This window comes from Sus scrofa, chromosome 14 (genome assembly GCF_000003025.6).
Source record: "Sus scrofa isolate TJ Tabasco breed Duroc chromosome 14, Sscrofa11.1, whole genome shotgun sequence".
Taxonomy (NCBI): Eukaryota; Metazoa; Chordata; class Mammalia; order Artiodactyla; family Suidae; genus Sus; species Sus scrofa.
Window position 1 is genome coordinate 109,365,107 of NC_010456.5, and position 26,993 is coordinate 109,392,099.

The window sequence follows — 26,993 nt, forward strand, 5'->3', positions numbered from 1 at the left end:
ACAATGCATTATCAGTTTGATTCCTCTCAAAATTATATATTTGATAAGTATATATGTAACACAGAAGTTGCCAGAAGTATACGCATCAAAGTGAAAACAACTGCTATTCTGGAAGGGGACAGGGATGAGCTTGGAGTTGAGGTGGGAGGTTAGTAAAGATGGATTTTTACTTTCATCCACATCGTACGGGCTTTTTTTTTGCAATAAAACATATTTGTGTTATCAAAATGTAAAATGTCTTTTAAAGTTAAAAAAGAGAAAAGCTGGAATAATGGAACATTTTAAGTTGTCAAAACTGATGATCGAATTCATTAAAATGTTATATTTTAAAAAGCAATGGTTAAGACTGAAAGTTCAGAAGTATTTTTCCTATTTTGTTGAGTGTGTGTGTTTATGTATATGTACTGTATATATTTAGATATACTATGTATCTAAATATATGCATACTACATCTATAGCTATAGGTACTGCATATATCTATAGATGCCTATAATAAAATGTACAAGTGGTGCATTTTATTCTTTATCATTGTTCTTTTTACGTATAATGGCAAAAATATCTCCTATATGATTATGATTAATCTGCTAATTGAATATCATTTGCCTTTTAAATAATTCAATTAACTTTAGTAAATTAAAAAAAAGTTTTCTGACACAGTTGCAAAATTAAGACAAAATGAAATACTGGTTTACCATACGTAGCAGCCCTTTTAAGCCCTTTTAAGCCCTTTTTCAAGTGTGAAAAATGCGTTAAGGTTTTATCAAGTGAATGCTTTTTGTATAGAACACCTGATCTACCTAGGAGGCAAACTTTCCGACAACCGCAATTTTTTTTCATTCGAGCAAAACTTCTTGGTAACTGACAGGGTAGAGGGGTTAGTTCAGAGACCTCCGGGGAAATCCCAGGAAACAAAAGCTCGTCCAAAGGAATTGGGCAAGATTGACACCGACGGGATTCCTCTCCAGACTGCGTGAGACTGTAGATTGGGTGTTTAGTTCCACTGAGAAAAGGAGACGCTACCAGGCTTTTTATTCACCCAGGGAGCGGATCCTGAAGATCTTCAATGGTCTGTGCGTGCACGGACGTCTCCGGGGGTGATCAAATCCTCCCCTCACCCTGCAGGGAGGAGGCTGTACGCAGACCCGCAATCTTGCACCCGCCGGTTAACAGATAAGCCCTCCACATGCGCAGGCACTCGCCCAGCTGTGGCAGCGGAGCAGAGGCAGCCCTCTCCCTCCCCCATCCCTGCAGAACAAAGGGCGGTCATTTTCTGCTCCTCCCAGAGTCAGATGCACACTCACGCCTTCCATCGCAATTACCTCGAGAATCTGAAACACAACAGAAACTCACCTGCAACATGCTCAAAATCAATGCCATCGATACCCAGAACGAGGATACCAAAAAAGCAAAACAAAACAAACCTATTCAAAGAGTAAATACTCAAAGCAACAGGGGCTGGAGTCAGACACGCTGCAAGGTCAACAAATCCAAGACAAGTTCAAGAACAGAGCGTCTTAGAAACTTATGAGCTGGCCATTACCCCAAGGGTGGGACACACAAATGCCTTTAGGGGCCAGCTAATGGCAAGGTCTATCAGATAATAGAGAGTGGGCCTGTCAGGCACTGGACCGCAGGTGCTCCAGCGAAAGGCATTCACATTCAATTTTTTAAAATTTCAGTTCCTGCTACAGGACTCCTAAACAGAGAGAGTCTGCCAGCAGAGCAGGAAACAGAGTTAAACATGGGCGTAGGATGGATGAAATGGAATAAAAGTCAAAGCCAGCAATGTTGCCAAGGAGTTCCCAGGGCATGAAAGACAGGGCGGTGATCCTTATGTGAAAGGACGATGACCACTTGGTTTCGATCTTCAAAGGCAACAGCCAAACAAAAGCTAAATGAAATGGCTTGTGAAGCTCGAATATGAGGGATTCAGATGAGCCACACAGATTCTTGACATAAATAATTGAGCTTGATTACAAAAAGACTACACACTTTCCCTGGGGAGGCTCTAAATAAATGGAGCCTCCAAAAACTATAGGTGTGACCTTATTGGAAGGCAAGAGGTGGGCCAAATGACCTCCCGATTTAAATAGGTCTGTATAGTCAACCCCTGGTTATCCAGCCCAAAGGAGAAGACAGTGACAAATCATCCCAAGCTGAAGAGAATAAAAAGTTATATTTGCCTTTGGAATGTATTTTGGTACTGAAATTAGAATATGTCTCTCTGACACTCTGAGACTTCGCAGTGCTTCATAAAGCCGCAAAGAAGGCCTGACCTGGAACTGGGAGGCTGCCCAATTTTGCCATCCTGTCCTCCATGCAACTCTTCCTCTGTGCCGGGCGTGAACAGTATCATCTTTCAGCAGCCCGAGCTTTCTCAGACCGGGTGTGCCAGGCTCAGGCCTTCCCTGGGTTCTTTCCTGATCTCTGGCTGATTCAGGATCGAGAGCCAGGATGGGCTGGTTCTTGCTTCTAGAGGATGACTCTGAAGTGCTGCAGGCCCCACAGGAAGCAGCAAGCTAGACAAGGTTTAGACCCCTCCTCCAAACTGCCCACCTAGATGGTCTAGTGCTCTACCATAGGAGTCCCAGAAATGAATTGCTTGAGTTCCTTGGAAGAGAAAGAGAAAAAAGCTTCCTTGAAAAGGAGGATGAAATGAATGCCCAGGAGTTTCCGTCGTGGCACAGCGGAAACAAATCTGACTAGGAACCACGAGGTTGCAGGCTTGATCCCTAGCCTCGCTCAGTGGGTTAAGGATTTGGCATTGCTGTGAGCTGTGGTGTAGGTCACAGACACAGCTCAGATCTGATGTGGCTGTGGCTGTGGCGTAGGCCGGGAGCCGTAGCTCTGATTAGATCCCTAGCCTGGGAACCTCCATAGACTGCGAGTGTAGCCCTAAAAAGCAAAAGAAAAAAAGAAAAGAAAGAAAAGGAAAGAAAAAAATAAAGAAATGCCCAACACTGGGAAAGCAAGAAGCTGCATGCTCGGGAGGTGCAGTGGCAATCCCCTGCACCTCAAAGGATGGGGGGCATGGACGGAAATCTGAGTTGAGGCCCATCGTCCAAGATGAAAGGAGAGTCTGCTCATCACAGTAAATTGTGGGGGCCCGGAAGGAGAGGAGGAAGGGAAGGAAGGACATTGCCTTGCTGTTCTCCATCACCTGGCTGCCAGTGACAACCCCACCTACCGCAGGGAGGCTGGTGTCACCTGACAGGAGGCGGGGCCAACGGGATCATCTCAGAAGTGCATCACAGTCCTTCACCCAGAGACCCTGGCAGAGTGGCACAGACTCTGGGAGGCGGGATTTGGCCAGGAAGGCTTCTCTCAGATGCAAAGAGTGACTGAAGAGTCACAGAAATGAACGCAGACAAGCTGCTTGGCCCCCAACCCTGCACAGGTCACCTCCGGTAGTAAGGGTCATGACAACCATTGCTGTTTTTCCTCTTTCTATCCACTCTGCTCTTTAATTGTTCCTTCTGAGGTCCCAGAACTGTGATATCTAATTTAAACATGGCTATAGGAGTTCCCGTCGTGGTGCAGTGGTTTAAGAATCCGACTAGGAACCATGAGGTTGCGGGTTCGATCCCTGCCCTTGCTCAGTGGGTTAACGATCCGGCGTTGCCGTGAGCTGTGGTGTAGGTCGCAGACGCGGCTCGGATCCTCCGTTGCTGTGGCTCTGGCATAGGCCGGTGGCTACAGCTCCGATTCAACCCCTAGCCTGGGAACCTCCATATGCCGCGAGAGCGGCCCACGAAATAACAAAAAGACCCCCCAAAAAATGGCTATATAATTATTAAAGTGACATAAAATAAAAATTCAGTTCTGTGGTCACAGTAGCCAAATTTCAAGTGCTCAATAGCCACGCCCTATTGGACAGAACCAACAGAGAACATCATCATAGGAAGTTCCATTTGCCAGCACACTAATCTAGATTTCCAGGAGATCTAGAATCTAGACACTTCTACTCTTCATGAGGTAGAAGAAAAGAAGAAATGTACTCCTAAGATTCTCTTTCACAGTCACCATCTCCACTGATCCTTACCAATCCTCTGTGGTCGGCGGGGGTAGATTTCACTGTGCCCATTTGGCAGATGAGGAAAGCGGGGGCTGCGTAGTTAAGTAACTTGCACAAGGCTCACAACTAATGGATGGGACAGGATTAAAATCCAGTTTGCAAGTTCTAAGGTCAATGCTTTCTACTCTTGCATGCAACCACTACAAACAATATTACTCAGCAGTTATTCTGAGTTGCCATAAAAGCTCCGGCCTCCCAGAATGAGAGGTTGACAGGCCCCTGTGGTGTTTTTTATTGATTGGCTGATTTTTGAAGTGATACCTAAACTTTGCACAATGAAGTTTAGCAGCTCTATTGTTAGGGAGCCTTGGGGTTCAAAGGCTCATCTACTTACTATTTATTTGATAGAGGGCAAGTCCCTCACCGTCTCTGAGCCCTAAGTTCCTTTTCTTGTATACTTCCTTCACAGCGCAGGCAGGAGGATTAGATAAGACAGTGCATGTGAAAGGTTTAGCACAGTGCCTGGGACATGTTTGCGCTCCATAAATAATGATTATCAGTGGTGATTGGCGGAACTGACAACGGCCTATGGAGGCTTCAGGACAAGCTGGCAGGTTGCTGCATCCCTAGCTTTGCCGATGATATATCTGAATCTCGGCACATAAGGGACTGACTCAAGGTCATGCAAATATGGATGCAAGCTCTTGGAATGGATTTACAATGAGATCCTGCTGTGTAGCACTGAGAACTATGTCTAGATACTTACTTCATCACACAACAATGGGAGAAAAAATTATGTATACATGTATATGTAACTGGGTCCCCATGTTGTACAGCGGAAAAAAAAACAAAAAAAGAAAAACAAAACAAACAAAAACCAAAAAAAGTCATGCAAATAGAAACCTGTAGATTTAGGGCATGAACTCAAGCTATCTGATTCCAAATCTTCTCTCTCTCTTTTTTTTTTTTTTGCCATTTCTTGGGCCGCTACCGCAGCATATGGAGGTTCCCAGCTAGGGGTTCCCAGCTAGGAGTTGTAGCTGCTGGCCTGTGCCATAGCCACAGCAATGTGTGATCTGAGCCGCGTCTGCGACCTACACCACAGCTCACGGCAACGCCGGATCCTTAACCCACTGAGCAAGGCCAGGGATCAAACCCGCAACCTCATGGTTCCTAGTCGGATTCGTTAACCACTGAGCCACAACAGGAACTCCTGGATTCCAAATCTTATGCTTTTCTTGCTACTCAGTGTTGCTTCTCAGGAGAGAAGGTAGCAGGGGCACCGAGGCATAGTTTAGAAGTTTAGCTGTCCCTCTGAATCCCTATCTTCCTGCCTTCTTTGAAACAGACAATTTTTTTCTGTCTTGTGTAAAATGCTATGCAAAGGCAGATAAGAGCATCTCCTTCTACCATAATTGTCACCTTTAAGTCCCTCCCATATAGAGAGTCTAGAGTCTCACTGGTAAGGAAGTAACACCTGCATAACGAAGGAGGCTGAAATATGAACAGAGTGCCTTGAAGCAGAGCATCCAAATCTTCTCCCTGGAAAGCCTGTGGATGCAGCACATTTCGTTCACTCCACCCTCCATCCCAACTCACTGCCATAGCAAAAGGCAAGGACGGAGCCTACCGGCTGAGCCTGGTCATGACCCAGGTGAGTGAGAATGTGTGTGGCTCTAAGCCACCGGGGTTTTGGAATTATTTGTTATCTGGCCCTATTACAGCAAAAGCTAACTAATACATCTGTCAGACTCAGGGTGAGAGGCACTTACCCTGCCACAACGATCTCAAAGTCCCCGTCATGGTCCACATCTGTCACTGCCACTCCGTAGTTGAGCTGGGTGGGGTTGCTGTCGTAGTCGGGGGGCAGGACTGAGTTGGTGACTGCCGTGAACATGGGTTCAGCCCGCTGGGTCCCCTCAGTCAGGGGCAGAATCCACAGCAGCAGGAACAGAAACATCCTGAACATCTGAAACCAAAAGTTACAAATGTCACTAAAAGATCTGGCTGGCAACATGGATGGACCTAGAAACTATCATGCTAAGTGAAGTCAGCCATACAATGAGACACCAACATCAAATGCTTTCACTGACATGTGGAATCTGAAAAAAGGACAGACTAAACTTCTTTGCAGAACAGATGCTGATTCACAGACATTGAAAAACTTATGGTCTACGGAGAAGACAGTGTGGGGGGGTGGGGGTGCTTGGGTTGTGGGATGGAAATCCTGTAAAATCAGATTGTTATGATTATTATACAACTACGGATGTGATAAATTCACTTGAGTAATTAAAAAAAAAAAAAAAAAAAGATCTGGCTGCCAAAGCATCCGAAATCTAATCCGTGGGCAGGGAAGGGCCTTTCGTCCCTGTTCACAGAGGGCTTGGCAACCCTAGGCTGCCACTTTTCCACAAGACCTGTTCTGACTAAGCTCTTTGAACAATTTTTTGTTTGTTTGTTTGTTTTTTGCCTTTTTCTAGGGCTGCTCCTGTGGCATATGGAGGTTCCCAGGCTAGGGGTCCAATCAGAGCCACAGCAATGTGAGATCCGAGCCGCGTCTGCGACCTACACCACAGCTCACGGCAACGCCAGATCCTTAACCCACTGAGCAAGGCCAGGGATTGAACCTGCAACCTCATGGTTCCTAGTTGGATTCGTTAACCACTGCACCACGACGGGAACTCCTGACTATGTTCTTTAAAACTGTGACTGCCCCCATGATGCCAGGTTACCCATATCCTGCTCTGCCTTTTCTCTTTCTTCTTCCTTTCTTTTTCTTTCTTTCTTTCTTTCTTTCTTTCTTTCTTTCTTTCTTTCTTTCTTTCTTTCTTTCTTTCTTTCTTTCTTCTTTCTTCCTTCCTTCCTTCCTTCCTTCCTTCCTTCCTTCCTTCCTTTCTCTTTTCTTTTCTTTTTTCTTCCTTCCTTCCTTCCTTTTTTAAATGGCCACATCCAGGCATATAGCAGTTCCTGGGCCAGGGATTGAATCTGAGCCATAGCTGTGGCAACGCCAGATCCTTTAACCCACTGTGCTGGGCCAGGGATCGAACCTGCACCTCTGAAGCTACCAGAGCCACTGCAGTTGTATTCCTAACCCACGGCATCACAGCGGGAACTCTCTGCTCTGCCTTTTCTCTTTCTATAGCACCTATCACTGTACAGTTGACTGGCTGATGTCCTCATTTGTTATGTTTATTATTTAGTGTCTGTCTCCCTCTGGTAGAACATAAGTTCCACCAGGGCAAGGATCTTTGCTTTGTTCATTTACATGCCATGCCAAGGACAGTGTCTGGCACATCAGAGGCACTCGATACATATTTGTGGAGTGGATGAAGGAAGGAAGGAAGGAAGGGATGGGAGAGTATAAACACATGGGCAACTCCCATCCTGGGAGCAAGGCTGGGAGGAAGAAGAAAACGAAACATCTCAGACAGTGCAGGGGGTGCATGAGACCCCCGTGAACGTCCATGACTAGAACAACAGTGGAGTCAGTAAAGGATTCTCCTTCTGCGGGACCTACCCCAGAGGCAGCCTGGAGGGCATCTGTGACCTGGAAGGTTCCCCTGCCAAGGCCCCTCCCAAGGGCAGCTGGCCATCACCTCCAGACCAGGAAGCAGTCAGTTATGGAATGTATTCCAGCAGGATCTGGCGGGCTGCACATCATTCACTTGGAGAAATTAAACCATTGTGTGTGTGTTTTATTATAAATTAATTATGTATAATCCATTGTATAATTCATTATTATATCTCTAACATAACTCAGGGTGTTGCCAAACAGCCTGGGGCTAAGGGAGCTGGTGGCAGGCACCCAGGAGACAGATGAGAATGGCCAAGGAGGTGGAAGGACTCCACCCTCTCCTTGAGCGAGCAAGGGAGCCACTCAGAACAGTACGGACGGCGCCACCCGAGACACTGGCCACAGGCTTAGAATCAGAACCCACAGAGTGTGTGCTAAAGGCTCTCCTGGGACAAGATCCCCAGAGTCTGCACAGGTCCAGTCCCTCGGGCAAAGCGATGCCTTCCTGCCTTCAAAGGGCGGCGTATCTCTTCCTGATGGAACTTTTCCTGCTGGCTTGTCAGTGTGTCTGGCAGCCAAGAGAGAGGCTGAGTGAGGCTGATGTCTTAATGAAGAGAGGATCTGAAGCCTGACTCCCCAGATGGAGACAGACATTCCTGCCAGCAAAGGAGCCTGCTCCAGCGCAGGATCCAGGCACCAAAACGAAGGGCCCGGGCACTGCCTTCAGTGCCAAACCTGATTCAGAAGCCTCCCTAATGCCTTGTTTGAGAGGCTGGAGAGAACTGCAGGGCGGAGCTCCAGCGGCAGGGCAGAAGCCAACGAACCTCAGCGAGCCTCCCTGGGAGGGAGTTTTAGTGGCACATTCGGAGGGCACATGTTGGGTGTTGCACTAGCGGAGTGAGGTCAGTTCAAATTACAGAGCTGTCTCAACAAGACAGCATCGTCTTCGGGGCTGTCTAACCACCAAAGGCAAACGCATCACTTTGGCAACTTGGCAGGAAGTATGGTTGGATAAAGGAAACTCATAATTGGATTAATACACAGCTGCAGGGGTCGGGGTGGGGAAGGTGAGACGCTAAAGAGTATTTAGCAACCAGTTTAGACCTGTTGAAATGTAGCGTGGATCTGAAGGTCACTGGACTTTTCAAAATATGAACTCTTGCAGGGGTGGCAAATAAGTTGCCACTTGAGAGCCAAACTGCTTGGCAGTGGCTTGAAAGAGTGCTGTGATCAGCTTGTGACGTCTGCAATGGGCACGGAAGAAGACAGTGGTATTGGGCATACCTTCCAGAAGCTATACTTGCAATCTGGGTCACTGCTACCAGGGAGGCAGGTCCCATTAGGGGCCTACAAGCATCTAATAGACATTTTCTAATGAAGGTCATGAGGGGGAAGAACCATGATCCAGCCTCTTGCTTTTTACCTTTTTTTGAAAAGTAGAGCTTTTAATTAAAGGAGCCAAAGGGAAGAAGTAGCGACTCCGTGCTATCCATTTCCAGATAAATAACCTAAAGCAAGATTAGAAAGAAAGAATATACCTATGGGCTGACCTCTATTTTGCTGGGTGACCTTGAACAAGTCACAGCCTCACTGGGTCCCAGCTTTCTTCTCCACAATGAAGGTTTGGGAGTCGATCTCTAAAGGTCCTTTCCAGCTGTAAAATTCTATGATGAATTAAAGGATTTTTTTTTTTTTTCTAAAGAAGCAGACCTTCAGCAGTTTTTCTCCCCAGTTCCTGCTATAAACTTCAGACCACACAGCGTGGTTTTCCTTTCTGAGTATATTAAACAGATTTTGAGCAAAATAGGTTTTCAGCAGAGCTCTATTGCAGTTGCCACACAGGGGCCAAGGCCAGACAGGAACCAGTCATCATTAGCGCGGAACTGAATGCACTGGGCACGGGCAGACCAGTGGATGGCTTCCCCCCAAGGTGGGGAGGGTGAGAGTGGAGCAGGGAGAATATATCTCATTCCTCTGCTATGCCAAAGGCTCCCACTGCACCCACTGGGGCTCTTCAGAACCAGTTGAAAGTTAGAGGGTCAGCGAGGGCCTGCTGGGAAACAGTGAAGGTAGGCAACTTAGGAAAAGGTCCGGTAAATATCTACCCTCTATCTCAGGGCTCAGATGAAGGAAATCACTGAAATGCCCCCTCTACGCCCTGGCTGCTCCGTGGTCCCCAGACCAGCAGCATCAGCATTAGAGGAGTCTGCTAGAAAGACAGCGTCTTGGGCCCCACCCCAGACCTCATAAATCAGAATGTGCATTTTAACAAGATTTCAGGTGATCTGAACGCACGTTAAAGTTTGAGAAACAGGGAGTTCCCATCATGGCTCAGCAGAAACGAATCTGACTAGCATCCATGAGGATGCAGGTTTGATCCCTGGCCTCGCCCAGTAGGCTGGGGGATCCAGTGTTGCCGTGAGCTGGGGTGTAGGTCGCAGACGCAGCTCGGATCCTGCGTTGCTGTGGCTGGGGTATAGGCTGGCGGCTGCAGCTCTGATTGGACCCCTAGCCTGGGAATCTCCATATGCTGCGGGAACAGCCCTAAAAAGACCAAAAAATAAAAAAAAAAAAAGAAGAGGAAGAAGAAGAAAAGTTTGAGAAACACTGCTCACCCTTAGCTGTAATCACTTGAGGGAGCTTTTAAAAATACCATTGTCTGAAAATGATTACTTGGACATGAGACCAAAAGCAAAGGCAACAAAGGAAAAAACAGATTAAATGGACTGCAACAATATTTAAAACTTTTGTGCATCACAGGACACTGTCAGAGTGAAAAGGCAGCCCACAAAAGGGGAGAAAATATCTGATAAGGGATTAATATCCAGAATATATAAAGAACTCCTGCAACTTAACAACAACAAAAAAACCACTTCCAAATGGGTAAAGGACTTGAATAGACCTTTCTCCAAAGAAGATACACAAATGGTCAATAAGTATAAGAAAAGATGCTCAACACCACTAATCATTAGGGAAATGCAAATAACACTTCACACCCAATAGAATGGCTATAATCAAAAAACTAGAAAATAACAATTGTTGGCGAGGATGTAGAGAAATTGGGGCCCTGGTGCATTGCTGATGGGGATGGAAAATGATGCAGCTGCTCTGGAAAACTGCTGTGCAGCAGTTCCTCAAAAAAATCCAAAAAAACAATCACCATGTGATCCAGCAATTCCATTTCTGGGTATATACCCAAAAGAATTGAAAGAAGGGACTCAAACGGATTTTTATGCACCCATGTTCGCAGTAGCATTATTCACAATAGCCACTAGACATTTCCCCCAAGGGTCCACCAATCCACATGCCTCAAATGGAATATCATGTGCCTGAAAAAGGAAGGCCATTCTGACACACGCTACGACATGGGCAAACTTAGAAGACATTCTGCTAAATGAAAACAAGCCAGTCACAAAAGACAGATGCTGTATAATCCCAAGCTTGCTGGGTGCCCCGAGTAGTCAAACTCATCGACACAGAAAGTAGAATGGTGGTTACCAGGGGCTGGTGGAGAGAAGAATGGAGAATTAGTGTTAATGGTTATAGAGTGTCAGTTTGGGAAGACAAAAAGTCCTGGAGATGGATGGCGGTGATGTTTGCATGACCGTGTGAATGTTACTTAATATCACTGAGCTATACACTTATGAACGGTTACAATGGTAAATTTTATGTTATATGTATTTTACCACAATATAAAAATACTCATGCCTGAGTCTCGTCCCAAGATCTGTGCACTCAATGGGCATAGGACGCAGCATGGACATCAGGATTTTAACAGCTCCCTATGTGATTCTACTAGGTTGCAAAATTTGAGAAGCACAGTTCTAAACCAGTGCTTCAGTGCTTCTCGCGCTTTACTGTCTATGAATCACCTGATGGTCTTGTTAAAATGCAGATTCTGATTCAGCTGATCTGCGGGGGGGGGGGGGGCAAGTTTCTACATTCTGAACAAGCTCCCATGTGATTGTGATGGTCCTGCTCCATAAACTACACACATTGAACAGCAAGCGTTAAGAAAGCATACTATATACGACAGTGATTAGTTCCAGGGACTTCTCTGCCTCTCCATCTAAGGAGCTGAAACCAATCCTAGGGCTATGTGCTCCTCAGGGCTGCAGGCTCAGTTGACCATCAGATACTCAAAGTACTAGCTGTCTTCAACTCAAAGTCAAATTACCGCAATTGATAGGGAGTGACAAAGAGGGATTCTGGCTCTAATTTTTGCAAAGAATTGAGAAGGAAAGGGCTGGAACTGTAGACAAAAGAGTGCTACCATCATGGAGTTCCCATGTGGCTAAGCAGAAACAAATCCGACTAGCATGCATGAGGATGTGGGTTAGATCCCTGGCCTCATGCAGTGGGCTAAGGACCTGGCGTTGCCGTGAGCTGTGGTGTAGATCTAAGACACAGCTCAGATCCTGTGTTGCTGTGGCTGTGGCTGTGGCTGGAAGCTGCAGCTCCTATTGGACCCCTAGCCTGGGAACCTCCATACGCTGAAGTTGCAGCCATAAAAAACAACAACAACAACAACAAAATCTATATCTATATCTACTATATCTACCATCAGTGGCCAGAGCCTAGAGAGAAAATTAAGTATGGGCAGGAATTTGCAAGCTAAATGCATGCCAATGCATTTCGCCAAACTATCACAGTGCCTAGTACTAGGAGGTACTCAATTAATATTTGTTACACAGGGGAAGGAAGGAATCTGTCCAAATGATAATGTGAATCAGCAGAAATTGCTTGTAACTTGTCATACAATTATTTTAAAATGTTCTTTCCAGAAAGCAATGCTTCTTAAATTGTAATGTGCTGGAGTTCCTGTCATGGCTCAGTGGTTAACAAATCCGACTAGGAACCATGAGGTTGCGGGTTCAATCCCTGGCCTTGCTCAGTGGGTTAAGGATCTGGCGTTGCCATGAGCTGTGGTGAAGGTTGCAGATGCTGCTCGGATCCCGAGTTGCTGTGGCTGTGGCGCAGGCTGGTGGCTACAGCTCTGATTCGACCCCCAGCCTGGGAACGTCCATGTGCCGTGGGAGCAGCCCTAGAAAAAGGCAAAAAAAAAAAAAAAAAAAAAAATTGTAATGTGTTTACGAATCACCTGAGGATCTTGGTAAAATGCAGGTGCTGATTTGGTAGGTTTGGGATGGGAGCCTGAGAGTCTGCATTCTAACAAGCTTTCAGGTGAGGCCAAGGCCGCTGGTCTGTAGACTTCATTTTCTGTAGCAAAGCTCTAGACCAGTAGAATCTAGCTAAACCCCAGCTGCCTAGTGGAATCACCTGGAGAGTTTTTAGCGCTATGCTGCTGCCCAGATCCTTCACCCCGGTTTCTGACTTATTTGGTCTGGGGGGGGCTTGGGTGCTGCGTATTTTCAGAAGCTCCCCTGATGATGTTAGTGGGCAGTCTGGGCTGAGAACCACTGCCCCAGACTCGTGGTCCCCAGATGGGAGTGTAAGCTGCAATCTGATTTGAAGTGAAAAATGTTTCTGCTACCCAAATTCATCACCAGCTTGTTGAAGTCTATCAAGAAAATCTATTTAGCTAGACAGTATCAGAGGAGGAGGCGGGATAAGGAGTTTGGGGAAGAAGGCAGAACAGGATGGTACTGCCTGAAGCAGAAGGGCAGCAGGTGCCAGAGTGACCTCCCATTTTACATGGCTGGCTCAGAAACCTCCTGTCACACCACTGTGAACATCTCAATCTTTGCAGAGAAGAGCTAAAAATAGAATTTGCAAAAGTAGGTTGAACTGAACTTTTTCGTCTTCCTGAATGCTGTGTCTCAAACACCACCATACATCCAAGCACAGGGAGTAGCTCTCACAGGCGGGAGTGGCATTCAGCTGTAAGTAAATGGTGTGAGTGCAATGAGAGGACATCGGGGGAGCCCAGAGGAGGCAGGATAAATGCCAAGGGCGGAGCTTGGGCAGAAGGTGCAGGACTGGAGCACCAGGGGCTGCTCCTGCAGGGGAGGACGGCAGGGCGGGGGCAGAGGGGGCACTTAGCAAGGGGGAGAGGTGGTGAGACTTGGGTTTCAGGCTGTGGGAAGAATTGCCTGGTAATAATAATCTCTTAAAAATGCTCTATAAGCGAACGTCCTGAACAATCATCAGCGGGATAGAGAGATAAATAAATAAACAAACATATCAAAGCCTGGATTCAGGGACCTGGATTTGGACCTCAACGCCACTAGACGCTAGCATGATCTTTAGCCTCTCTTCCTCCCTTCCTCCCTCCCTCCCTTCCTTCCTTCCTTCTTTCTTTCTCTCTTTTTTTCTTTTGCTTTTTTACGGCCGCACCTACAAGCATATGGAAGTTCCCAGGCTAGGGGTCAAATTGGAGATATAGCTGCTGGCCTACTCCACAGCCACAGCAATGTGGGATCCAATCCTTGTCTGTGATCTACACCACAGCTCACGGCAATGCCGGATCCTTAACCCATGGAGCGAAGCCAGGGATCGAACCCACATCCTCATGGATACTAGTCAGATTCATTTCCGCTGCACCACAATGGGAACGCTCCAGTCTTTCTTTAAAAAAAAAAAAAAAAAAAAAATTTCCCCCTTTTTTGGCTGCAGCCACAGCACATGGAAGTTCCCAGGCCAGATATCAAATCCAAGCCACATCTGCAACCTCTGCCACAGCTACGGCAATGCTGGATCCTTAACCGATGGTGCCAGGCCAGGATCAAACCAGCAATGCCACAGCAGGAACTCCAGTTCCGTAACTTTCTGATCTCCAGGGTCCTCCTCTGTGTCATGGGACATCTACGATGTGCCAAAGGTTCAAGGGTTAAGTGAGCTGGTGAACATCTCTGGGGGCCAGGCTCACTGCTTCCCTCCTTTCCTGTCGCACAGAGAGCATTAAGGCTAGATGTCTTTAGACATCGGCTGTGGGTCATATGCAGCAAACTCAGTTTTCTGCGGCCTCGGGACTTTCCTGAATTGGGTCTGAAAACTGGTAACCAAGCAACCTAGATCTCTGATGTGGGGTCAGGCAGCTGTGGGGAGAAGCTTCCAGGGCAATTTTTAGGGCGAGCAGTTCTTTAGCAATTATCACAAGAGCCAAGGACACCACCCTGAGCTCGCACAAAAGCAAATGCCCTGGATGCTTCAGATGCTGGGCACTGGCAGGGAGCACAGACCCTTTCCAGAAGCTGCAAGAGGGCAGAGGCTTGAGGAAGAGAGGCAGCCTTAAGGAGTACTCGAGTCGCTCTGCCCGGGCTGGGCCATCAGAGCTACAAAGAGGCCCACAAAGGAGGGCCTGGTTGGAGGAGAGCTAAGATAAGCTGCCCTGGCCCACGGATCCACCGCGACAGTTCCTGTGCCCCACCCCCACCCCCACGAGCCTGGGTCTGTGCTGGCTGCTGGGGGCAAAGGGAGCAAGCTAGTCAACACCTGCCGTACAGGGCGAGGGGTGCTCAGGGAAAGGGCATGAAGATGTCTAAATGGCGGGGGTGGGGAAGAAGGCTGTTTCTGTAGAGGTGGGCTGGTGTGGCTAAGAAGTTAGCTGGATAAGGAGAAGCAGGAGGAGAGGAGAAGGAAGGCCGCAAATTCCTCAAAGGTCTGGAGGACCAGATGCCACCCCGACCTGCCCTCCCTGTGCTGCTGCCTATTTAAAGGTCCCACACCCTGTGTCATGGGTTAGAGACAGCACGCATTGCCCATCTCCAGGTTTCCATCCAGGGACCTTCCAGTGAACCAGAGCAGTGGCTCTCAACCCGGGGTGATTTGTACCCCCTGCCCTCCACATCTGTCAGTGTCTGGAGATACTTGGGGTTGTCCCACCCAAGGAAGGGGTGCCATTGGCATCTAGTGGGTAGAGGCCAGGGAAGCTGTCAAACATCCTACGATGCACAGCACCGCCCTCACAACAAAGAATTATGCCTCCCCAATTGTCAGTAATGCTGAGACTGAGAAACCCTGGATGAGTGCATCATTCCTGGCCTCCCTCCTTCCCCTCCTCCCTCCTCCAAGGGCCGGAGCAGGGACTCATCGGATGGGTGAGCTTGGAAAAACTGGGCGCAGAGAGAGCCCTTTCTTGGACCTGCTTCCCTGCAGAGGCCATTCTCTGCCACGTGCTGAGCTTGGCCAGGGAGGCTCAGTCCCATCCCTGCCCACAGGGAGGGCTGCGCTGGGGGTGCAGGTGCATGAGTAAGCGCCATGGACCCCACCCTGAAGCCTGGCCTTCAAACAACTGTGTCTATAATGATGGTGCCCGGCCTCCTTCCTCCCCTCCCCGCCCCTCCCCTTTCTATCCCCGCATTGGTCCTGAATCTGAACAGGGAAGTGGGCTACATTCATTGGACGCCTTCAAACCCCAGCAGTCGAACTGGAAATCTGGTGTCATATTTGGTTCTTGCTTCTTCCTCGTTCTTCACAACCACTGGATCACCAACCAACTCAACCTGCCTTGTGAATCTCCCATCTCCAAGCTGCCCAGTCTTTCCATCTCCAAGCTGCCCAGTCTTTCCATCCCCACTGCCCAGAATTTGCCCCCTTCATCCTTTAACTGAACAATAGTAATACTTGTTAATTGTTTCCCGCTTCCTCTCATCTCTCGTCCTACTACCACGTGGCTCCTGGAGCTCCCTTTCTTAATCTTGGAGCTGATCACGTCATTCCCCAGCCTAATTCATGGGACCCTATACACAAGCCAAACAGAGATGTTTTTTTCTTACTGCAATTTCACAGAGCAAGTCTACATGAAGAATGAGTATTAATAACAACACTGACCTACACCAACTATGTGCCAGGCACGACTCTAACCCTTCACACGGACGATCTCATTTAGTACTCATGGTAACCTTGACAGGTAGGTATTACTACGGTCTCCATTATATAGAGGAGGAAACAAAGGCACAGAGAGGGTAAGTAACTTGACCAAGGTCACACAGCCAGAATGTGGTAGAGCCAGGATCTGTGTCCAATCCATTTGGCTCCAGAATTGGTGCCCTTGGGCAATCACTCTTTGACTACACCAACCTGGTCTTAAACTGAGTGAGATGGGAACACAGTGGAAGCAGCAAGCCTCTCTCCTTGGGGCTGCTGGGGAAGGCCTATGAGAGAGGCAGGGATAAGGGAGCCAGAGAGACAAGGGGGAGAAAGTGTTCCAGGCCGAGGGAGCCAACTGGTGCAGTGCCAATGCAGGACTGGGAGGCTCCCTGTTGCAGGGGTAGGACAGAAGGTGGGAAGGGGTGTGGCCAGGAGCCTGGAAGAGACTGTGGAGACCTCGTGAGCCTGAACGACAGGAGCCAGAAGGGTGAGAGATGACCTGGCTGGAGGGATGTCAGAAAGAACCCGGGGGGAGGGCAGGGCTGGAAGCAGAGGGGCAAACTAGAAAGCAAATACCCAGGCCCAAGGGGAGAGAAAGCCGGAGGCTGCCATTCGGTCATTCACTCATTCATTCGCTATTCCTACGCACCTCTGCCAGCCATGGTCTGAGCTTTGGGAAAACAGCTGAGAACAAAAGGAAGTCTTTGCTTCTGTTGAAGCGTATATTCTAGTGCCTCAGTCATCAGTGTTTCTCCACTCCGTCCCCTGTCCTGCAGTGCCAGCCTGGAAGGCAAACGCCAGATCTTCTGCACCCTGCCACCCGCGGGGGCCTTCACGTCCTATGCACCTTCCCCATCACCATGAAAATATAAGGCCTCCTCTTCCTTCTCTTTATCTAGAGAGAGCTCCAGATGCTGCCTGTGGCTGCATTTACAGGAAAAAGACTTGGTCCTCCTCCAGAAGGAGACAGGCAAAAACTCAGGGGACCCAGGCAGGCGGTGCCACAAAGACCAGCAGCTAGTGAAAGGGTGTTTCTGAAAATGAGAGGACAACTAGCGTCTCCCAGCCTCGTGTACAAGGCAGCACGGGTCCTGAATAAGCATTATTAACTGCTCGGACTTCCTAGTCAGTAAAGTGGGAAATGAAATGAAATGATGCACGCACAGTGCCTGGCAACCCAAATCCATCCATGGCAGGTAAAGTAACGGCAATCATACTATTACGACGGCACAAATGTTTGCTGAATGAACAAATGCATCTCAGGAGATGGCATCCAGGCCCACCAGGTGCTCCCCATCCAGGAGTCGCTGCCAAATGTTGAATGGAACTCGCAGGGCTGTCAGACGTTGAGGCGGTGGCTGGCCTCTGTTACTAATGTGTCGAAGGACCCTGGTGGAGTTCTTTAACTTTTTAAACACTGCTTTCCAAATGCAAACCCCCTCAGTGTGTGGTACTACACACATCCATTCTTCCAACATTTAGCAGATGCTAAGGGCCAGATTAGAAATGATGCCTAAGGCATGGCTCCTGACCCCAAGGAGCTTACAGTCCACCAGGGGTGAGGTATGATACACGGAAGACATTCAGAATAGCCCCAGGTACAAAGCACAGACATGGCCCATAGGAGGGAGGGGTTACCTATTTAGGTGGGTGGGAAGGGCGGAAGGAAAGACCCCTTGGAGATGGGGAACTGGGATTCCAACGGGAACTGCATTCCAAGTGGATTTGGCTCTGCTTGGTGCAGGTGGCAATGCAGTGGCTGCCTTTGGAATGCGGTGTCCGGGGTGGGGAGGAGGGAGATGGGGAGAAGGCAGAGACAAGCTCTCATGCAGAGGGCAGATGGGGCCTGTAGAGCCTGCCTGCCACGCCAAGGGGAGGAGCCTGGAGTCACAGGGTGCAGGAGATTTGAAGTTGGGCTGAGATAGGATCAGACTTGGTTTAGAAAGGGCATTTTATGAGTTCCCTGGTGGCTCACTGGCCTAAAGGATCCAGCGCTGTCACTGCTGTGGCTTTGGTTACTGAGGCGCAGGTTTGATCCCTGGCCCAGGAACTTGGCTGGCTGTGGGTGCAGCCAAAAAAAAAAAAAAAAAAAGAAAGGGCATCTTAGATTTGGGGCAGCAGTATGCAAGATGGCTAAGCAGGCTGTGTTTCCAAAAAGTGAGTGAGTATCACAGGGGGGACTTGGACATCCTGGGCTGGGGTGGGGTGTGGTGTCTACAGGTCAGGATTTTTTCTGAAAAATCCATCAGTGGACGTTGCTATTTCAAAGCAGCCTCCTGGGAATCTTTCTGTGAGGCAATGATTCATTTCCTAGTCTGTTTTTGATGGCAATCCAAATGATTCTCCATTCTATCAGTTTATAGCTACCAAGGTAGACTTGCACTGAGCTTCCCTGCCGCAGCTGGTGGCGGGGCAGGTGGGGTGAGCACCCAGAGGAGAGAAGAGGACGAGAAACTCAACCCTGTTCCAGGCTCAGAGCTGGTACCATCTCACAGGTGGGCCCTGTGTGGGCTCCTCAGACCCTGCTTGATCAGGGGGACCTTTGGGGGTTTGTAGACCCCCAGTGCCAAGTGCTCACTCTAGGAAGGAGCCAGAAGGAAAGCTGGATTCCTGGACGCAGGTCAGGCTGAAGATCCACTTTAATACCAAGGGCCACCTCTGCCCCAGACTGGTCACCGACATTCAGACATGCATTTGTTCACCCACTGAACACCTGCCGAGCCCCTCCGCATGCCAAGCCCCGTGCTGGGCCCTGAGCTTACAGTTGAGAACAAAAGACACAGTGTCTCCACCCCCACTGCTTGCCAGGCAGCATTGCTCCTTCTTGGGGATTCTTACTTCCCCACCTGCCAAAGGCTCTGGATAAACATAGCTTCTCAGATGACTGGTACATGACTACGATTCCAAGAAAGAGTCTGTTCTTAGGGACCAGAGGGAAAGGCAGCATGACATCACTAGGGCAAGGAGACAGAAGGGGCCCGAGTGCTCACCTCCTCTGATCACAGGGAGTGACCTCCAGAGGCTGGCCTGGCTTGGACAGGCAGGGCACTCACGACATTCACGACAAGAACGGGGTGAGATCTCTGAGTGCGACCACGCTCCCAGGGAAGGGAGGGGTGCGGCTCTGGCCTCTAGCGACAGCCTCTAGGGACTTCCCACCTCCCATCCTGAAAGCAAGGAGGGCAAGAGCACGGCCCGGGCCTCCCGTGAGGCTCCTCTGCCCACCCCTGTGGGAACCGGCCTCTGGCCTGTTGCCCCTCCCCAAGGAGGGCAGGGATGCCAAAGCAAATCCCTAGGGGGGTGGCTCTCAGGTAGCTGTGGGCAGCTGTTAGTAAGGGAAGAAGTCCCCACGGACCCTCCCTCAGTCAACCGGACCCCTTGGCTCCGCAGTGACCCCCTTGACCTTGTCACTGTACTTGGTGGGTGCAAACAAAGGTAAGAGTAACTGGAAACCACAGGGCGGGTCATTTTGCACTGCCGGCACTCTCGATTCTTCTGTGGCTAATTAAACTAATATGTCAAAACGTCCCTTGGAAGAGATCTTTAAGAATATGTCTGTTAGGTAAACAAGGTTATACTAATTAATGACACACCCACCCACCCCTCCTTCGAGCTCCTTGCAGAACTTCCCTGCGCTGAGGGTCCAGGAGAGGGAGGGTGGAAAGGTCCCCACCTCCCTTTCTGGGAGGGAGTGGGGACAAGGCCAGCCGCGTGTCCGTTGTGGAGCTATCCTCTTCTCCTCCGGATGTTGATCAGATTTCCTGGGCTGGAACCAACTCACAGGGCCCGGGTACTGGAATTTTTCCAAGAAGCAAACGCTCTGCTTCTTACGAAGTCAACATGATTTCTTTCAAGGAAAAATTTCCTCTTTTCTTTTTTCATAAGTGTCTAGGGTTTTCGAAGGGCCAATCTTGGGCCTCTTCTCTAAAGATAATGATTATGACACGACTATCATTTGCTAAGGCCCCAGCCCACCTCCCCATATTCGCAGAGAGGCCTGGAGCAGGGAATGATGCACCTCATATTGCAGCATGAGTCAGTGGCATAGCCAGAAATAGAACTTTCCAAACTCCCAAATTCTTAATAATAGCAATATTAATAAGAGCCTCTTTATACTTTTCTAAGTGTTTTCACAGCTCACATGTAATTTTCATCACAACTTGGGGAGGGGGGGCTCTGGGTAAATCACTCTTAGGAGGCAGCAGGTCTGAGGTTCAGATAAGCTTTTCCACCTGCTTGCTGTGTGATCCTGGCTGGTCTCTTCCCCTCTCTGGATCTCAGGCTCCTCAGCTGAGTAGTGGGAGGGCTGGGTGCGAATACCTCTAAAATCCCTCCCGCCTCCAGGATGCTGTGAGATTCCACTCTGCTGTGATGCTCTGGTCCAGGGTTTCTCCACTTTGGCACCAGTGCCTTCTTAGGCCAGACGGTTCTTTAGTGGGAGGCTGTCCCGTGCCCTGCAGAGATGGTTAACTTCATCCCTGGCCTCTGCCCACTAGATGCCAATTGCACTCCCTGCCCTGGTTGTCACAATTAAAAATGTCTATAGACATTGCCAAATGGGCAATGAACCCCTCCGGTCACTGCCCAGGACTTCAGTGAGGTCAAGCGCGCGGAGAAAGGTCTTCCTGCCCCCACCTCCTCCCCAACCCCTTCATGTTTTTCCACACACTTTTCCAACACAACCTCCGGGTCCTTTGCTGCTTCTCATTTCTGAAATCCCCTCCATGGTCCAGGGTGTGTTTGGTGTGATAATGAACCAATTGATTTCATACTTTCTCCTAAGGAGAGTTCACAGGTTTATGTCCCCTAAGCAACCAGCCAGGCTCCCCAGAAATCCCTCGCAGAACCCTGGCTGGCCCGGCAGCCTGTATCTGCAGCCTGCAGGAGGCTCGGTGAGCACGGATTTGTCAGCACTCTTAAATCACTGGGCTCCGAGGAAGCCTTCTCCCAGCACAAAGATCCTTCCTGAGGAATCAATAGCTCAGGGCCTTCCATCACATTCGGAATTATCCTGGGACCTGTAAAATTTCTTTTCCCCAAGCATGGCAGAGCCCCAAAATGAAAACCCCAAGGTGGGGAAGGGAAGGGGGCAAGGAGGGAGCCCGGCCAAGGAGGCTTTTCTTGTCCTTCAGCCCAGATGTTGCTGTGCGCAGAGGCTGACGTCCACACCTGGATCCCTGGTCTCATTCGCTGGGCCAAGGAAGACCCGTGTGATCCTGCAATAATCTCCGCTCCCAATTGAACACCTCTTTAGGGCAGAGGCGTGTTAACACCTATCTCCCCTGAGCTTCACTATCCTCCCCTTGTCACAGGTTGCCAGCCTCACTGTTTTGCAGAGGAGGAAACCGAGGCACCCAGAGGTTAAGCAGTTCGTGCAAGGTCTCTCAGCAGTAAGCGGGGGCAGCCAGTTTCTAAGCGCATCTCTTCCGCTGTTGGGCTGCCTTTCCAGTGAGAGGGCGCTAAGGGTCAACTAGCCAGCAGGGCTCAGGAGAAGGGCAAGACTTCCTGTGTTCTCAGGGTCTCATGCCACTTTCCCATTTAAACTGAAATCCAGAGACCCTGTGCTATAGCTGAATTATATGTAATTATATTCCTCTGGCCCTGTCCAGAACCGAACCAAGCCTAGGGAATGCAGGCCCACCTCTTTGGCTAGAGCTGGGAGCAGGCATGGGTCCCAAGCACAGCCTCCCAGAACCCCGGTTTCAAGGAGGGGGCTGTGCCTCTCGGGGAGTCCACCTTATCCTGCTACCTCCCCCCTCTACCTGAAGGTGAAGACCCAATTTTTCTGTGAGCCTGAAGGAGATGAGGAACTCAAGCATCTTCCCTGGCAACAAGCATTCCTTGGGTGAGCCTTAGGGACGGAAGAGAATCCGCCTCTCGGGAGTCTGGCTTGGCAGCGCTGGTTCCTCCTGCGGTCGCCACCCAGTCCGCAGAGGCTCTCAGGGGAACTCCATGCAGGGTGCATAGGAGCAGGGTGGGGAGAGGACACAGAGGGGGCAGCCTGTAGGCCACTCAGCAAACCTCCTTTCCAGGGCCCGGCTCAGATGTCAACAGCCAGACTCATGGAACAGAAAAAGGGCAGTGGAAACGGTACTATCTTCCAGGTCACCCAAAAGCCCTAACCTGAGGATTTTGCAACACTAGAACATCCCGGCACTCTGACCTTGAGCTAGGAGCATCAAGGAAGGGGAAATGGGAAAATACTGGTTGAAAAGTCTCTACTTCGCCCAGGATCTGAGTATTGGAGGTCCCATAGGCAGTGGTGTGACTGCAGGACAGAGGGCCCCCACTCCAGCACGCTTAATGGAAGGAAGGAAGAGCCCCAGGCTTGGGTACCAAGACCACCGTGAGGGGCTGGGCACTTCTGATACCTAAGTGTACGGACAGGAACCTGGAGTCGCATTGCTTTTGCCTCTAGGACCACTTGGAATAACAAGACAAGATAATGGAGGAAGGGGAATGAAGAATTAGGAATATTTATTACCTGTCTATGCACAACACAAGAACTTTCTCTGCACCTCACCTCTTCAATCTGAATAACAGATTCAGTGGAAAATTTCCCCAATTTACCAGATTTATTAATTTACCAGTGTATGGTCAATTAGCAACTATGAACACCAACAATGAAGAGCACACACAGCCATCTCCACGGGGAAGAAGAAGCAGAGCATGGGGCCAGAAAGAGCTCTGAGCAGAGAACTGAGGATCTGAGGACCCAGGCTTATCTCTTCCACCAAACAGCCACGTGACCTTGGGCAAGATACTTGCCTTGATGGGGCTTCAAGTTTTCTCATCTATAAATTAAACGCAGAATGTGGTTGGACTAGATGCTCTTTGAGGTTCCTTTCGTCTAGCTCTAATATTCTTGGGCTCTATGAGTGCTAAACGAGTTCAAAAGAAGACATCAGCACCAAGCACAAAGGATGAGCCTAGGGAGCAGGTGGAGCTGGGTACCCGCTGTGTTTCCTTGGAATGTTGTACTTGCATCTGTCTCACCGCACCTGGGACCACAGGACCACCTGAAGTCCAGGAAGCATGTGGTAGAAGGGTTCTAATTATGAAGGTGATGGTTGCGGGCTGTGGCCTGAGCTTGCTTAAAAGCATTAAGTTACTATGGTCAATAAAGGACAAGAAGTAAGAAAGTCAGTGGTCCCGAGCTGGGTGCTTTTGGCGCCCCCTACTGGACACCAAGGAGCCTGCTGGGCAGCTTCATCGCCCTCAGCAGGCAGACGGGAATAGGAGACAGTTGCAAAGCTGTTTAACATGACTCTCTTTCTGGTCTGTGTCCCTTTCTCTATAACAGTCTATGTTTCACTCCCTAGAATACAGGCCCTTGGTCCATACATTCACAGGGCACTATTGTGCTGTGATAGGACATCTTAACCAAACATCAAGGTGCAGAGTGATAAATATCAGGGTTCAGAACACCAGGTGCAGCCCAGATGGAGTGAAGAGAAGAAAGAGCAACAAATCGGTATTTTGCTGTACAAATCCCCAGTGGTGAGAAAGTCTTGGGAAATGCAGCAGGAAAATGTTGACTGCAGGCAGAGGATGGAGCTAGGTTTGGGGATATGACCTGAGAACTTCCCTCCCGCCTCTCCCCCCGCCAAGATTTCCAGGCTGGTGCAGCTACTCTAGGAATTTAAAACACTCACCTATGTTCAGGGATGAGGTACAGGTGAAGGATACAGACTCAACTGGGCAGCCCGCTTCTGACCTTCTCCAGAGACTGTGAGTACCAACTGTAAACCAGACTATTCTAATTGTGGGCCACTGTGCCAGCATCAGGAGCTTAAACTCCCTTCATTGCCTCTTAAATGGACTTTAGGATCTGCTGTCAGAAGGATGTTCTTAATCAAGTCAGACGGAGAGAAAAGGCTTCCTTAAGGGCCATATTGGAAAAGACCGCCATGTTCCCACTTTTCCATCCTCCATCTCCCCTTCCTTGTGGCTGAGAGTGAAGTACAGGGTGACTCTCCGAATTCGTTCTAATTCAGTCTGGAGGAGCTCCAATCCCACGTCACCAGGGTCAAAAAAAAAAAAAAAAAATCTCCCATCAAGAGTGTTTCTCTTCCCTCAAGAGTTCTCCCCTGATTCAAGACAGCACTACAGAGTTGTCCCCTAGTCCTGGAACCTTCTTCCCTTCTTTTCCACTTGGCTTCAGTTGGGAAGTCTTGCACCCATCTCAGAAGACACCTCAAGTGTGACCCAAGAATATGTCTTGCCTGGAGAGCTGAAGCACCTCCTGGGACGCACAAGCCAGGCTAGGTGCACACCACCAGCAGCAATATTCATTAGTCATTCCCCAAGGAAGGGAAACGACCCCCACCCCAACCCCAGAAGCATTTCCCGGCCATTCTCAGAGGCTCCCATCCAGGCTGGGATGACTTTGGATTCCTGAGTTGGTTTCTGCAGAAATAGGACTAACCAGAGCTCCCAACTACTGTACTGCGAAGAAACGCGCTGCATTGCTGGGCATGCCCCCAAGCCCGGTATGCTGCCCCATTAAAGCCTCCATGTGCTCTCACTGAGCTGAGCAGGACCCCTTCCCTCCTGGAATGCCAGAAGCTGGCTTGCCTGAGGTAGGCTGAAAGCAAGCAGACCACACCTCGGTCCAGCAAAGGCAGCTGGCAGCTACGCCGCGCGCGAGCTGGCTCCAGGAGCTCTCTGCCACCCAGAGCTGTGCCTGGGGTCTTGGCTTCCCTGGGATAGAAGCGCCAGCCTCCCCCAGGGCGCTTCCCCATCCTGGAAGCGTAGGCACGGCCCAGAGCTGAGCCCTGTTCGTTGGGTGACTCCCCAACATCCCCAGCACACCCCACCCCCTCACCTGCTATGCCCCCTCCAGCCCCGGTGCCCCCTCCACGAACAGTTAACCTCCAGGGCTCCCCCAACACCTTGCCTTACAGCCGTGAGGGCTGTCGCCCCCTACATCTCCGCTCCCACCTCTCCTCCACCCCCGGCCCTGCGCTGGCCTCTCCCCCAGCCCCCAGGGAGGCTCTGCGCGCCAGTCGAGTCCTGTGCCTCTTGGCAAGTTGGAAGCTGAGGCGTCGCCGCCTTAGCGGTCTATGTCTTCCCTGGTTCCATCCCCGCCATCCCCGCGGGCGGATCAGGAGGGCAGGGAGGGCGGGAGAAACTTTCTCCGCCTGAAGGGGTGGGGGTACGGGAGCCGGTACTCACGCCGGGGTCCGCTCTCGGAGCCATCCTCGGACTCTCTCAGCCCCACCGCCTGGGGGCGTCGGAGCGCGGGAGCTCGCCGCCGCCTCTGCCGCCGCCGCCGCCGCCGCCTTCCAGCTCCCAGCCCGGGTCCCGGGCCGGCCTCGAGCCTCCCGCCCCGACGCCGCTCGCTCGCTTTATACAACTCCACTCGAGCGCGCCCGGGCTTATGTAAAGGCTGGCGGAGACCCGCAGCCAATGGCGCGGCGGCTGGAGCTGGGGGCCCGCGGGTGGGGGGCGCCCGCGCGGCCAATCGCGGTCCGGGGAGCCCGGGGAACCGGGTGGGGGGAGGGGGCGCCTCCCCGCGCTGATTTAGGAGCCGGGATTGCGGTGGCAGCCGCCGGCAGCCGGGCCGGCCGGGCGCGGCGCGGCGCGGCAGGCGCTGGGGTGGGCGGCGACGCAGGCGGCGGCGAGGGCGGGTGCCCCCCGCGCCCCGCCGCTGCGTCGCGTAACCTTCAGGAGGCAGTGGGGCCTGGCAAGAGAGGCGAGGGCGCCTGGCGGGGTGCTGAGGGCCCCGGGCCGGCGGGGAGCGGAGGTCCCCCGGGAGGAAGCGCGGGAAGGAAGGCAGGGGGGAGGGGAGGGGAGGGCGGCGAGTCCCGGGGCCCTGCGGCCACGCGCCGAAGGTGGCGGCGGGGGCAGCGGCGTGCCTTCCCGTTTCCCCAGATAGCGATCTGGCGTCGCCGGGCCGGGCCGGAGCGGCCGCGCGAGCCGCGCTGATGGCGAGATTTCGCGCTGCGGAGCGAGCGCCAAGCCGATCTTTATCCGGCCTGGGGACGTGTCCGAGCGCCTCCCGGGGACTGCTCAGTATGGAGAGCGGAGCTTCGCGACGGCCCCAGAGGGCGGGGAGCGGGCGAGCACAGCTAGGAGATCAGTCGCAGCGGCGGAGTCGGCCGCGGGAGCGTCTCCCCCTCCCCCTAGCCCCCTGCCAGCCTGCGGGCTGTGCCCCCTCCCCACTCCTCCTGCCCCCGCCCAGCCAAGGCCTGGGCTGAGCCCGGCCCACCCACTCTGGTCCGGCGCGTCCTTCCAGCCTCCCTCACCGCATTGCACACAGGTACTGCTTATCCCCTACTCGATCCACGGCCCGCGGCGATGGGGGATGGTCTCAGGCTCTCAGGACCTGGGGCCGCGGGGCTAAGCTTGGGAATTACGCCCTTGGTCAGCAGTGCCCTAAGTACCCGTTCGCGGGGCAGGAAACGGGCATAGGTCGATAACACTCTAAGGTCAAGTCCCTTATTTTGAGCCTAAAAGAAAGCCTGGCACATAGTAGGCGCTCAGTAAGGATTTACTGAATGACTCGAACTAAGTCTCTGGGTTTCTGAGAGCTGGGGTACTAGACCTGGGAAGAGAAAGACCTGGGGATAAGCCATCAGAAAGGGAGGGAGCAAGGACTGTTTTCCCATCTGTTGATGCCTTTATGACCATCACCCTGCTGTCTGGGCACTTGACTCTTAAAATGACTCTAAAACGTTCTTTAATGGA

At 50.8% G+C, this 26,993-nt stretch overlaps 1 protein-coding gene across 3 annotated transcripts in view; it reads right to left on the reverse strand.

Annotated features, from left to right (window-relative positions):
* CRTAC1 (cartilage acidic protein 1) overlaps positions 1-25,726 on the reverse strand; it is a 153,651-nt gene extending 127,925 nt beyond the window's left edge. For 2 of the 3 annotated variants that reach the window (XM_021074420.1, XM_021074418.1), the window contains exons 1-2: positions 25,479-25,726; positions 5,788-5,984 (exon numbers count right to left, since the gene is read on the reverse strand). In XM_021074420.1, coding sequence (XP_020930079.1) covers positions 5,788-5,984; positions 25,479-25,502 — 221 coding nt within the window. In that variant the 5' untranslated portion in view covers positions 25,503-25,726. Of the gene's footprint in view, positions 1-5,787; positions 5,985-23,956; positions 24,626-25,478 lie in introns of those variants that run through there. The other variant, XM_021074419.1, reaches the window with a different exon arrangement.